This window comes from Rhinatrema bivittatum, chromosome 13, assembly GCF_901001135.1.
Source record: "Rhinatrema bivittatum chromosome 13, aRhiBiv1.1, whole genome shotgun sequence".
NCBI classification, from domain to species: Eukaryota; Metazoa; Chordata; class Amphibia; order Gymnophiona; family Rhinatrematidae; genus Rhinatrema; species Rhinatrema bivittatum.
The window spans coordinates 58,514,135-58,527,808 of NC_042627.1; the positions used below are offsets into that span (position 1 = coordinate 58,514,135).

At 40.2% G+C, this 13,674-nt stretch overlaps 1 protein-coding gene across 1 annotated transcript in view; it reads right to left on the minus strand.

Annotated features, from left to right (window-relative positions):
* FAM227B (family with sequence similarity 227 member B) overlaps positions 1-13,674 on the minus strand; it is a 338,878-nt gene that overhangs the window by 27,110 nt on the left and 298,094 nt on the right. Inside the window, exons 9-10 of the mRNA XM_029574531.1 lie at positions 8,689-8,846; positions 1,897-1,974 (exon numbers count right to left, since the gene is read on the minus strand). Of these exons, the coding sequence (XP_029430391.1) occupies positions 1,897-1,974; positions 8,689-8,846 (236 nt within the window). The remainder of the gene's footprint in view (positions 1-1,896; positions 1,975-8,688; positions 8,847-13,674) is intronic.

A 13,674-nucleotide genomic window follows, 5' to 3' on the forward strand; every position in this document is an offset into this window, starting at 1 on the left:
CAGAATGACATCACTAAGCCCTCAGTTTAATTAAATTAATTCTTCCAATAGAATCTCAACAACATTTATATATGGATGCTTGGCATACAAATGGCCTGTGTGTCTCAACTGTTTCGAGAAAGCTAAAGACCTGGACAGCTAGCCAATATATTTTTTTAATTAATAGACTTTTATTGCATAAGTATCCTTATGCAATGTAGGATTTTATTGCAAATCCTACATTGGCTACCCATCCAATATAGAATATTATTCAAGGCTCTCACCATCATCCACAAATCCGTATACCAGCAATCCACACTCCAACTCACCATCCCTCTCGAACTACATACTTCAGCAAGGCCGTTCAGATCCGCCTACAGAGGTTCTCTCAAGGCCCCCCCTAACAAATCCTTGGTCCACAACTCCATTCATAAGCGAGCACTTTCGATTGTGGGTCTGCTCCATTGGAATTCGCTTCCCCCAGACATACGCCAGGAACAATGCCATCTCTCCTTCAGAAAGAAACTGAAAACCTGGCTGTTCACACAAGCTTACCATTGAAGGAACCTTTATCAACCAACATTGATTCTCACCCTCCGACCTCTTCCCTAACTCCTCCCCCCCTCCCCGTCTCAGTCCCTGCCCTGCCACCACCCCCCCTGCTTACCTCTCCATGTTTCCTCCTTCCACAAGATATATTATGTTAATAATCGCCTAAGATAAATCTACAGCCGAGCTCAATCTGTTTATGTCTCGCTACTCTATTGTTTTTCATTGACCATTTTATCACTCTCCAGTTATCGTTTAAAATCTTTCCTGTCTTTCAGCTCCCATGTTTTCGCTCCCTGTTTAATGTAACTTTACCTTCTATATAGTTAATTGGTTTCCCCCTGTTCTATTGTAAACCGGTTCGATAGGACCTCGTCTTGAGTATCGGTATAGTAAAAGAATTTAAATAAATAAAATAAATAAATAAATAAGTAAACAAATAAATACATAGAAATATAAACTTTTAAAATAGAATAAATATTGAACTTTCATATTAACTTTCAGTTTCTTTTGTTCCATTTCTAAAAGTTCTTTTCTATTTGTATCTCGTAAACTGCAAGTAGTAAATAAAGTTGGACATGAAATCATTTAACTTATAAATATCACGGGAACAGCAACAAAATTCTTGGTGAGCAGAGCAAGCCTAGCAGGAAATCACACATTTTCTGAGAAGTCTTCTGACTTAACCCAGTGAAAAATATATGGACATAAGAATGTGTTATAATCCCAAGCTAAAATCCTGCAGAAATCTCAGCACAGTAAAAACTGAACCACAAAGGACAAGGGCATGCACACATCTACGCCATCCATAAATCACTGTCTTCAGGCTTAATAAGGAAGGGATTTTTTTCCATGTCAATTAACAGTTCTCATACAAGTTTTCATTATAAAGTACATCTCAGATTATTTGCAGATTAAGATACTCTTTATTGGTTCACCATTAATAATTATCCAAAGATGTATATAAACCTTTGAGACCTACAGGTCCCTTCTTCAGACTGCACAAACAGTAGCTCTATATCTAGCCGATTCACTTTTCTGAATTTTCAGCCCAAAACTTAGCCAGTTTGGTTTCGCTAAAAATATTCAGCTAAAATTCAGTTATTTTTGCCGCTGCACTTTGAAAATTGAGCCCTAACTTTTTTTTGGAGCATAGGCATACATATATTACTACAAAACAATAAAATAGAGGATGCTATGGAAGTTGAAGTCAAGAAGCTTTTTACTTTGCTAATGATTCTATAAGTTAGGTGGAACTTAATTTTAGCCATTCATCTTGAGTGCCTATTTCAAAATCATGAAAAGACAGGTCAGTCTCAGTATCCCATTCTGATGAATGCTGTATTTAAATAATATGTATAAACTTACCTGTTATAATCCATTTGAACATTCGTTCTGGATATTTGAACTTCTTTAATGACATCTTGATATGTTGAAGCAACTGGCGTATGATAATTACAGTCAAGGAAAATGTTTCTATTTTCAGATGTTTTTTAAAATTTAACTGATACATGAATTCTTAGCTAAACTTACCTTGATACTACATCATGCTGCATATATGAGGGACTGTCAATAAATAACGTAAATTTAATTACAGCAAAATTATGTGAAAATCCCCTATTTTTGGACTCTCTCACATAAGGCAATGTCAGTGTCACACCAAAACTGAAATTCTGACAGAAAGTAAATTAGCTCAGAATAGCTACGTGATAATACTGAATGTGAAAAAATCCGAATTTGTTGTTAGCATTATTTCCCCACTTAAATAACCCTTAGCATTAGTATAAAACAATTGTTCATATATGAGCAACATCGGAGGGCATTCGCTGAGCTTTTTAAGCTTCTTAAAAAAAGACCTTACATGCAGAAAATGGATACTAGTGATTACAACAGCTATAGAAATGCTAAGTAGTAGTAGATAAATATCGCTTGGTAATCTTTCTTCTGGTTCACAGGGGCTCAGACAGCATAGAGGCTTAGCAGGCAGGACTCCCTAAAAACCACCCAGACTGTGCCCCGACATCAGAAAATTAGCTGTTGGTTCATAGTTAAAAGTGTATCCTCAGAAAGAAATTCTTCTCCTGCCTTTTGACTTTCAGGTTTATTGATTCTCCTCTTCAGTGGCTCTTTTCTCTACCAGGCTGATATTCAAAGGATGCTGAGTTCCTGACCTAGACGATTAAAGTTAGGTTTCTAATTTTGGCTGAAATTTCACCCAAGTTTTAAGATGAAAATTTGTGTATGGAAGGAAGCTAGTTTTAGGCCTGTTATATACACCCCTAAATGTAGGGCTCTGAAGATAGGTACCTGGTACTGGATCTCAGCACTGAGCACCTTTTTTCGTCTCACCCAGTCCAGCCCTGCCCACTTTTTAGACAGCTAAATTTAAGTGCCTAGTGAAAGGATCCTCAGTGTAAGTCAGTGTTTCCCAACGCTGCCCTGGAGGCACACTTAGCCAGTCAGGTTTTCTGGGCTGCCACAATCAGCTATATTTGCATCCTTACTATATAAGGTCATATAAAACTGAGTACAGCAATGCCTTATGCCTGAAGAGGTAGAAACAGTTTCACCCTAGGAATTCTTAATTTTAGCAACATAACCTTGAGTATAAAAGACTTTCAAGCGGCAAGCTAGATAATGGCCAGCTTCATAATAGGATTGTTTGAATAAGTCTAATTTATGGCTAAGGGCCTGAAGCTCAGATCTAGCAAGCAGCAGACGTTTGTATAATCTTGGGGACTGAGTACTCATATGTAAATCAGCAAAGTGGGATAACTGGGCCAGAAGGTATTTTCTATGTCTCTCCTGTTCTTACTTGCGAAAGGATGCCTGAGAGATGAGTAAACCCCTCGCCACAGCCTTGGAACACCTCTGCTCTGGAATTTATCTGGAAGTACTCCTGTAAGTGCTTACCCAGCGAGAGAAAAAAGGACTCATCTTTCAATAGGCTTTCATTTAACCGCCAGAAGCATTGGCCTTTATCCATATCCTGGAACTGTATATCTACCCAAATAGGTGCATGATCTGACCAAGTCATATTCCCTATGCCCACCTCCAGAACACTATTCTGCAGTGACTTATCAATGAGAAAATAATCTATACGGGAATAAGTCCCGTGATGGAAGGAATAAAATGTATAAACACATGTCTTGGGGTAGCATTTTCTCCATTGTGAAAATGGCCTAGTTGACATTTGGAGACAATGCTACCCCAAGTCACGTATTTATACATTTTATTCCTCCCCTCAGGTTGGCTGAATCGTAAACTCCATGGGTAAGTATAAAGGAGCAAATTTGTGTAGCAGTGGCATCAACGTCTTCATATTCCGTTGTTTCAGGGACTCCGCATATCCGAAGATTGCAGGGCCTTAATCGGTTTTCCAAGTCCTCAATATTGTTGGCAAGAAGCGCTTACTGAAGGCACATTTGGGTCTGCTGTTAGGACAGAGTGTTTAGGGCTTCGCTGTGGCTTTCAACCAGATTGTCCAGCTCGGCCACTCTAGTCCCGAGTGCTGCCAGATCCTTGCAGACCTCCAATATAAGAAGTAAGGAGGTTGGTTTTATGCTGCTTCATGTCGGAGTGCAGGTCGAGGAACCAGCCCCTGATTTCTTCCCATGAGGGAAGGTCAGCTTCAGCTAGTTCAGGGGAGACACCGGAATTCAGTGAGCAGCTCTCTCCCTCAAGGCCGCCGACTTCCTTTGCGGCCTTCTCTCCGTCCTCAGTGGTGGCCTCCGAAGTCGCCTTGCCATAGGAGAATTGCTTTAAATCGGTTGTTTACCTCTTGGCTGCCATCAGAATTGTGCAGTGAGGAACTGGGAAGAGAAATCACCAAAAGAAATTGCAAACCTTGCGGGTATTAGTGATGGTTACAGCAATCAGGGATGAGGAGCTCAACTCTCAAGCGTCCATCTTAGCAGACAGTAGGATAGCATGCCCTAAAAGCTGAAGTATTCTAATGCTTTTTTTTTTAACAAAGATTTTATTGAAGTTTTAATAGCAAAACAATACTATATAAACCTAAGATCCCATACAGAAGGAAAAACATACACTCCAAGAACAAAAGGCATGGGTACCATAATCACCCTCACAAAACTGTGAACACCCGTCCCTCCCACCCTCCCCACCCAAAACAAACTAAAATACAGGTCAAAAAGAAAGAACTAAAATAGAAGGAGAGAAACATATAAAATGGAGACCTGGACAAAGACTACTATCCAGAAGACACACAATACTTGTGATAGAACTGTACAATACTTCTTGAGCCCTCAGGAGGCCTACTTGGCAGATGGAGGATAAAGTTTAAATAAATGGCAACCTATTCTAATGCTTATACTTTAGTTATACACAATATTGGTCTCTTTACTTTGGTTTACAGTTTTAAATAAACTTTATGTGCATTCATTTACACAGGGCCCATTCTTCCATTAGGTGCATTGGGCAGGCAACTAGGAACTCTACATTTTTTGGGGGAAGGTTGGGAAGCAGAAAAATCTTCCAGGTGCCGTCTACCCATTTTTAAGGCACAGCACTGCAAGCGAGAAGGGAATGGATGCTGGTTAGATGTGGGGGGGTGTTGACGTAGATGAGGCTGGGTGGGTAGGGGAGCTGTAGAGAGAGGAAGCTGGACGGGTGAGGATGAGATGGAAAAAGAGAGAGGATTTTGGACAGGTAGGGGGTACAGTGAAGATGCTGGACACTGCAAAAAGAGGGAAAATATTGGTGATGCTGCAGTGCTGAGCAAGGAGTGAAGGGGAGAAAAGAAGACTGCTGAGGGGGAGGAGAGATGTTGGACAGGGCGACAGAGAGAAGGGGTGCTGGCACGGTAGGCATGGGGCAAAAGGGGGATGCAGGTCTTGCAGAGGGTAAGAGGAGAGTGAGAGATGGATATTAAGTAGGGCAAGAGAGGGAGATGCTGATCCAGAGCTGCTGCTGACAAGCAGGTGTGTAAAGAGGAGGGCACCAGACTGAAGATTTGCCTAAGCGCCTAATATCTTTTCAGTGGCCTGCATTTACATGACTTACTGCATTAAACGTTTGTGGTTAAAGAACTAGAATGTGATTCAGAACAAGTCCAAGGCTCCCTTCTGCCATTCATCCCCTCTCTTGTTAATAGTGGACATGTTGCTTTATTTCCTTTTGCCCTGGGATCCAGTTGGAAACAAGATGTGTGTCTATGGAGAAGAAAAAGCGTAATAAATCAGACCCTTAATCTGACTTTTCCCATCAACAAGTTGGGTTTGGTTGGACAGTTTGTACTTGAACTATACAAAGCCACCCCTTAAGACACTTATGCCAGTTTTTAGCAAACTTTTCCATTTCATACTGGAAGTCATCAGATGCAAATTTAAAATACAAAGGAACAGAGAAGTGCTTCTGTATTTCTGTGGTTTATACACTCATTTGTAGTAGTTTGAATCTCTAGCCCTAAACGATTTTTTTTTCAATTGCTTGAAACGCTGTTCAATTATACTTTGTAAGATGCTAACATTGTAAATGATGGCAGATAAAAACTAATTGTCTTCCTCTTTTCTACCAAACGATGAGTATATAAAATCCCATATTTAAACGAACATTTTACCCCACCTTTTCACTCGGTTCCTACCACTGTCTTCTATATCTGTCCCAAGCATATTTAAATTCTATTACAGTGCTGGTCTCACCAGCTGTGCCGCTCGGCTGTTTCATGCCTTGCAGCCTTTCTCTTTGATTCGTGTAAGACCCATGCTTAATTCAACACCTATACCTCCTTCCATGTCTTGCCACTAAATATTTTAATAATCCACACAGCCACCAAAACTAATGAGGTGATTGAAATATCTAGACACCGCATGCTCATTGACATTAGGGTTATAACCATAAATAAACAAAAAAAAAAACCCCCAGTGTAATTGAGTATAAATTTTAAAGGCTAAATTTTAATCTATATAGTATTTTATAAAATGAACACAAGCAAATTTAAAGAACAAAATACATGTTTCCATTGTATGCAAATCTATCTCATGCATATTTATTGTGGATATCCTAAAAATCAGGTCTGTTTCTGGCTTTTGAGGACTGGAGTTGGCCACCTCTGTCCAGTGGATTCCTTTTTAGAAGCAGAAGTCCTTGAGACACTGCATCAGCAAGACTATAGGAACATATTTCCCACTCAACATCCAGGCACCAAGGGGGAGGAATTGGAAGTTGGGATGCAGCAATGATCCTTAGTTCTGCATTGCCAGGGCTGGACAAATATCCCAGCTGATTGATGATAAATCCTAGAGGACTGAAAACCAAATCTGTCTCTGCCAAGAGGTCTTTTGTGAGTATTAGTAGGATTTTTGTTACCAGAGATCTGCTTTCTGATCTCTTTCTGGTGCAGAACAGTAGAATGCTGCTACCTTCCTGTTCTCAGCTGTTGCAAACAGTTCTGTCATGGGAGTTCCCTACTAAAAGATGATGCTGTTTGCTACAATCTGACTCAGGAATCACACATGAGGGACCAACTGCTGACTCAGCTTGACCGCCAGAGTGTTCTCTATATTTATTTATTTTCCAAATATATAGACCATCTCTTCCACGAAGACTGCAAGGCAGTGTATAACGGTACTATTAAATTATAAAACAATATTAATACGCAAATAAAATGCAAACACTTTGGAAAATAACTACGTTTTACAATATTTTTGAAAGTTAGCATAACCACTTTCCAATCTTAGCATCAAGGGTGAGCTGCTCCATAACAGCAGTCCTGCACAAGAAAATGCCCTGCATTTTGAATCAAGCCAGGCAAGTGGCTCTTGGCATCATCCCTTAAGAGACAGCTCAGTTTCAAAGTCTGACAGCTTCATGGCACAGAAGAAAAGATCTTGTCTGTCCGTGTCCCCCCGCCCCGAATGTTGAGGTAGCACTACCTGATTGCTACCCCGGATGAGGACAGTTTGATTGGCCATCTAATATCTGAAAATCTTTAGGGTGTAGCATACTCTACTTAACTCCAGTAACTCCTCAGATATGAATTGCCCAGACAAAATTAAACCAGGAGCAGGGGCAAATATTCAAATCTCAAGTTTTGTCTAGCTAATTCCAAAAGTTAGCCAGCAAACCTTTTAAATATTGACCTCAATATGGATTGTTGAGACCATAAGGCCCAACATCTTCAACATGGTCCAGGCTTACATCTGCTGCCTCACTCCTCCAAAGTGGACACCAAGGGTCTGTTGTCAGCTTGAGTCATTTCTAACACAGCCCCCATTAATTCCAGTTGAGGTACTGATGTCGCCCATATGTGTGAAGAATGGTTCCTTCAGAGAAAGAGATATTCAGGCCTATTCAGGTATTTGACTTTGTCTGGTGGTAATTAACTCCTGTTCATAATTTTTTGTGCACCTAGAAATTCCACCAAATACAGACTAATGTTCTTAATTAGGATGAATTAATTGAACAAAATGTTGTTTGCACTGTTCTACAAAGAAAATCCTCAGATATGAATATCTTATCCTCTGGTTGATTAAATAAAATGTCAAACAGTTTTAGTACAAGGTATCCCTAAGCTATCATGTGGAAACATTTTGATGTTTAATAGATCACAACTATGAGGATCTCCATCAGAAAATGCTAGAGGGAACACAACTGCTAATCTTCATTTGAAATCATTTAATCTGCCAAAACATGAGTTGCTGGAAACAATTATATATGTAAGGAAGGATAAAAGTAATTAGGAGAAAGACCCTCAGTTCCGAAACCCATTAGCTGAAGATATAAACAAAGGGGGTTGTCATATAGCCAAAACACAACAGATGTAATCTCTAATAGTTCAGACAGGATCTTCACAATTTCAAATAACAGAAAGGAAAAGCTGGGCGTCTCATATTCATAAATGCAGCTATGTATAAATTAAATAATAATATGATGGAACATCAGAAACGCGAGTTATGAACATTTTATCTTAATGCAAGTGTTAAGTTATTGGATCCAGTCCAAGTATTCATTGAGGTGTGGCGTTATTCTGGCTTTTCAGACTCTATAGGAAAAAGAAGAAAACCAAGGTTTGTAGTACACAGTGACAGCTAAAAGAAATGCATTGGAGAGGCCTACGTTGTTCTTTGGCTAAAGTATTTTCATTAGAGGTTTAGACAACTCGTTTGTGAATACAATCTGGATTATAGCTTGAAAGGATATGGTAATTTACAAAGTTCAGTGCGTTGCAGTTTATAACTCAGAGTACTTGTGACATTTGCGATTTCATGCATCTTAAGATAATGTGATATTAGTGGACTCTGACCACCAAGCCTGAAGAAAACACGACAGAATCTTGGACCAGGGCCAATACTATGGGACTGCAAGAAGAAAATAATATTCAGAATATCTCTGGTGACTTCAACATTCAGTGCAAATGAAAATGATAAATGTAAATGAAACACAGAAACAAAGAAATAGAGAAATGAAATGAAGAAAAAGACCATATGGCCTATCTAGTTTGCCTATTCAAACAAACTACTCAGCTCTCCAATCCTACCACTCCCTTAAAGATTCTCTGGCTTATCCCAGGCTTTCTTGAATTCAGATACTGTCCTTGTCTCCACCACCGCCACTGGAATGCTGTTCCTTTCTGTAAAGAAATATTTCCTTAAATTATTCCTGAGCCTATTCCCTTTCACTCTCATCCCATGATCCTTTGTTCCAGAGCCTCCTTTTTGTTGAAAGAGGCCCACTCCCTGGTCATTGATATCTTGGAGATATTTAAATGTCTCTGTCATATCTTCCCTTTCCCTCCTTTTCTCTTCGGTGGGACTTCCCAAACTTTTAGTCAATGTGACCCCCATTTTAGCACTTGAAAACTCACACGACTCCAGATGACCAAAACAAATTAGTAGGGACGTGACCCCCCCCTCCCCACCCTTCACTCCACTCTCATCATCACCATACTCCAGCTGATCCTCGCTTCAACTTCCACCCTATCTAGATAATCTTCTCTCTCAACCTCCACCCTCCTCAAATGACCTCCTCTCTTAACATCCTCCCCTCCAGCAGACCCGCTCTCTCAGCCTCTGCCCCTCCACCTGCCCCCTATTACATCTCCCAGATCCTCACTTACTGAGCCCATCCTCTCTCTCTGACTTCTTCCAGCCTTTTTCACATCCCCCTAGTTGATCCTTTCACCCCAAGCTCTTTTTATAAAGGCCAGCTCTGATCTTCTATCATCCTCTATCTCACTCAATCCTTTATTCCTGCCTCACTCTCATCCCCATCCTCTTTCTCTCTCACCCCTAGCCTCATCTCCTCCTCTCCAACCTTTCTTACATCCCCCCGAGTTCCTCTTACATCTCCTAGTTGATCTTCTCATTCCCCCTCTCACCCTCCATAGCCAATCTCTCTCCAGCTGTTCCAATCCTCAAACCCCTCCTGCATCTGATTCCTCCCTTCAAACAACCCCTCCTGCAAATATCCCTCTGGCCAGGATCAGTGGCAAGATTTTCCTTTGAGCCCCAGGCCAAAGATGGATGGCAACTGGTTGGAAAAGAGGGAAGGCAACATTTTTCTCTTAGGTAAGTTCACTGGTGGGTGAAAAGAGAGGAAAAGTGACAATCTCCCATGGCCTGCGCATGCTCAGCCTCCCTCATAAGTGGTCCCAAGCCCAACAGTGATCTGCAGGCAGCAGCAGCAGCAGCATTAGTAATGAAAGTCAGTGCAGAGCTTGTGAACCAGTACAAGCTTAAAGGCCCTGCAGTGGTCCTTGAACCCTCCTCATGCAGGGCTTCCTGTTATCACATAAACTCATGTGAGAGCAGGGCCTGTGAACACATTCGGGCTCATAGGCCTCATGCTTAATTTATATTCTAATGCTGCTTCTGCTGCTAGATGAGGCATCTGTGACTCCAGCTGAAGGTTTTGTGAACCTATTAGGGGTCCCAACCCACAGTTTTAGAAGCCCTGCTCTATGGCATACATTTATTTAAAAACATTTATAGCCTGCCTATAACAAAACAAATTGGGCTAGGCAGGTTACAGCATAAAAGAATAAACGTACAATCATAAAAACCAATCATTAACATCTACACCTACAGAATATACTGTTCCTCCTATGTTTACATCTTTATGTTTAGATCTTTAAGTCTGTCCCCATATGCTTTAGAACGAACACAATTGGCCATTTTAGTAGCCATCCTCTGGACTGACATCATCCAGTTGATATCCTTTTGAAGGTCCAGAATTGTACACAGTATGCCAAACGAGGTCCCGCCAGGGACTTAAACAGGAGAAATATCACCTCCTTTTATCTGCTGACTATTCCTCTCCCCAAGCACCCAAGTATCTTTCTGGCTTTTGCTTGGGTACAGAACAGAGCAGACAGTAGCTCATACTCGATGGGCAGACTGCAGATTTTCCAAGACAAGGTCTTATGTCATACGAGACAAATAATTTTTAAAAAGCTGTTAGTATATAAAATGGAAATTCAAATTGACAAACCATCAAACCTAATTTGTGTATATCTGTAACATAAAAATAACTTGAGCCTGATCTAAATTAGCAGTCCACTGGTAAAGGTTTCAGTAACTTATGCATTTCAATCCATTTTTTTTAATATTGCTAAAATTTAGAAATAGCATAATCAGATTCTACAGGGAATTTTTATGAACATATAAGACATTAAAAAATTTTTTATGAACATATAAGACATTAAAAATTATTGATAGAATTATACAAATTGAAACTCTAGCATAAGTGCTAAAACTGTTTTTAACTAAGAATAGTCAGTACATGTGCTAAAGATTGCCATCAGACATTTTTTTTTTTTTGTTGAGATAATGGAAACCAGTAAAGTCACCACCCACAGCAAAAGTGTTATTGAACTGTGGCAATCTGTTTCCAACCAAGGACAAACATAATGCCATCTTCACTGTGCTAAAAACATTTGTACAGAAATGGGAAAACAATGCTTCATTTTCAGAAAAGAGGATTTGCATTGCAATATTATAATATAACTGAAAAATAGGAGAGGCACACGGGAGTCAGCAAAGAATCATTTCAGGATAAAAGCAGGGAGCAATAGGTGATGTTTAGGGAAACAAGTTGGAAAGTGCACTCTTACAGTGTAACAAAATATATGTTCCCCTTCCTCCCTTCTCAACCAAATGGGTCAACATGCCCCTAAGGTGCAGTTCCCCAACTGAATTTTACATGTGTAAATGCACTTACCCATGTAGTGGGCTTTTTAAAATTGCCACAATATATTCTATTGAATTGTCCATAGGAGAGTCATGTGTAAGTGCACTTTATGCGCATAAATGGCTTTTAAAAATTGCTACAATAGTATGTTACATTAACATTTGTAACTCCTTTTAAAATTACTCTTTATGAAGTGAATTTTCAAAGGAGTTCTACACATAAAAGTGAAATATATCACAGCCATTTTCAAAAGCCCATTTATTCTTGTAAAACCTTTCTAAAATTCAAAATTTAACCCTATGGAGGGAATTTTCAAAAGAGTTTTGTGCATAAAAGTAGAAATTTTCAAAAAACCCAGTTTTGCTCACATAAATCCTTTTGAAAATTACCTCCTTAAGGGTGAATTTTAAAAGCCCGATGCGTGCCTTAATTAGGGGATGAGCAAATATGTTGGGCTTGCACGAACCGTGTACCTCCTGGAGCACTCACATCTTGGACATTTTCAAAAAAAGGCAGGGTGTGATCTGGGCAGGGCATGGGTGTTTCGGGGTGTGATGAGATGTGTGCATAAATACTTGCGTGATCCGGTGCGCGCCAAGGCCCTCTGCAATGTAACTTTACTTCTGCTATGGATGACGTATAAGTAATATCATAAAGAAAAATAGCAGATCTATGGGGTTTTAAGGGTCTGGGATAACTATGGGGTGTGAAGGCTATTATATTAAGGGGATTTGAAGGACCTGATCTCTTAAATAGGCAAACTGGGGATGGACTGGTAAAACTGAGAATGGCATCGGTGCACGCCCCTTTTAAAATCCCCGATTTCTGCGTTAGAGGTGGGATTTGCGCACACATGCGTACACCCACTTAACATTTGGTGCACATGCACGCCTCTGTTATAAAATGACCGTGTACCTGGGTGCGGGACGACGTATATGCGCAAACGTGCACACACGCATCAGTTTGAAAGTTACCTTCTTAAGTTATTGTATTTATTTTAAAATATTTCTATATTGCTTAATCCAAAAATTTTCCTAAGCAGTTTATAATAAACATTAAGCAACAAATTTGACAAATGTAGACATTAAAAACATCATTAAAAAAACAGTAAGGGACTGAATAAAACCAGATCAACAATTAGGTATTACATCATGAGAATATCATCTATGACATCAGGTCATTCCACAAATAGATGAGCCTTTAATTGCTTGCAAAACAGTTTTATATCAAGAGTAGATCTCAATATATGAGGCAATGAGTTCCAGATTATGGGACCAATAAGAGAGAAGGCATGTAATCTTGTTCTTACCATCTGATTCTCTTTCAACAACAGTACAGATAATAGGATATCATCCTGAGAAGGTAAGCTGCAAATTGGTTGATAACGAACTATCATATCAGATAGACACAAAGGACAATAACTAACCACAATTTTAAAGTTAATACATTGTTCTGAGTAGGGATGTGCATCGTTTTTTTGACGCATGAAAATATCATACGATATTTTCTAATCAGTCATGCATCGGGGGGCCCCAAAAATGATAGGAAAACCCCACGAAATTTTCGTATGGTTTTCTTATCGTTTTGGGAGAGGGGAGAAAGGGCACACAGAAAAAAAAAAAACCCCAAACCCACCCTGACCCTTTAGATCTAATTATTTACAATCCCCCACCCTCCCAATCCCCAAAAACTTTCCTAAAGTGGTCCAGCGGGGGTCCCGGGAGCAATCTCCCGCTCTCGGGCCATCAGCAGCCACTAATCAAAATGGCACCGATGGCCCTTTGCCCTTACCATGTGACAGGGGCTATCGGTGACATTGGCTGGCCCCTATCACATGGTAGGAATAATGGATGGCCCACGCCATGGCACCGATAGCCCCTGTCACATGATAAGGGCAAAGGGCCACAGGTGCCATTTTGTTTACTGGCATCCGACGGCCCGAAAGCGGGAGATTACTCCCGGGACCCCCACTGGATCACCAGGTACTTTAGGAAAGTT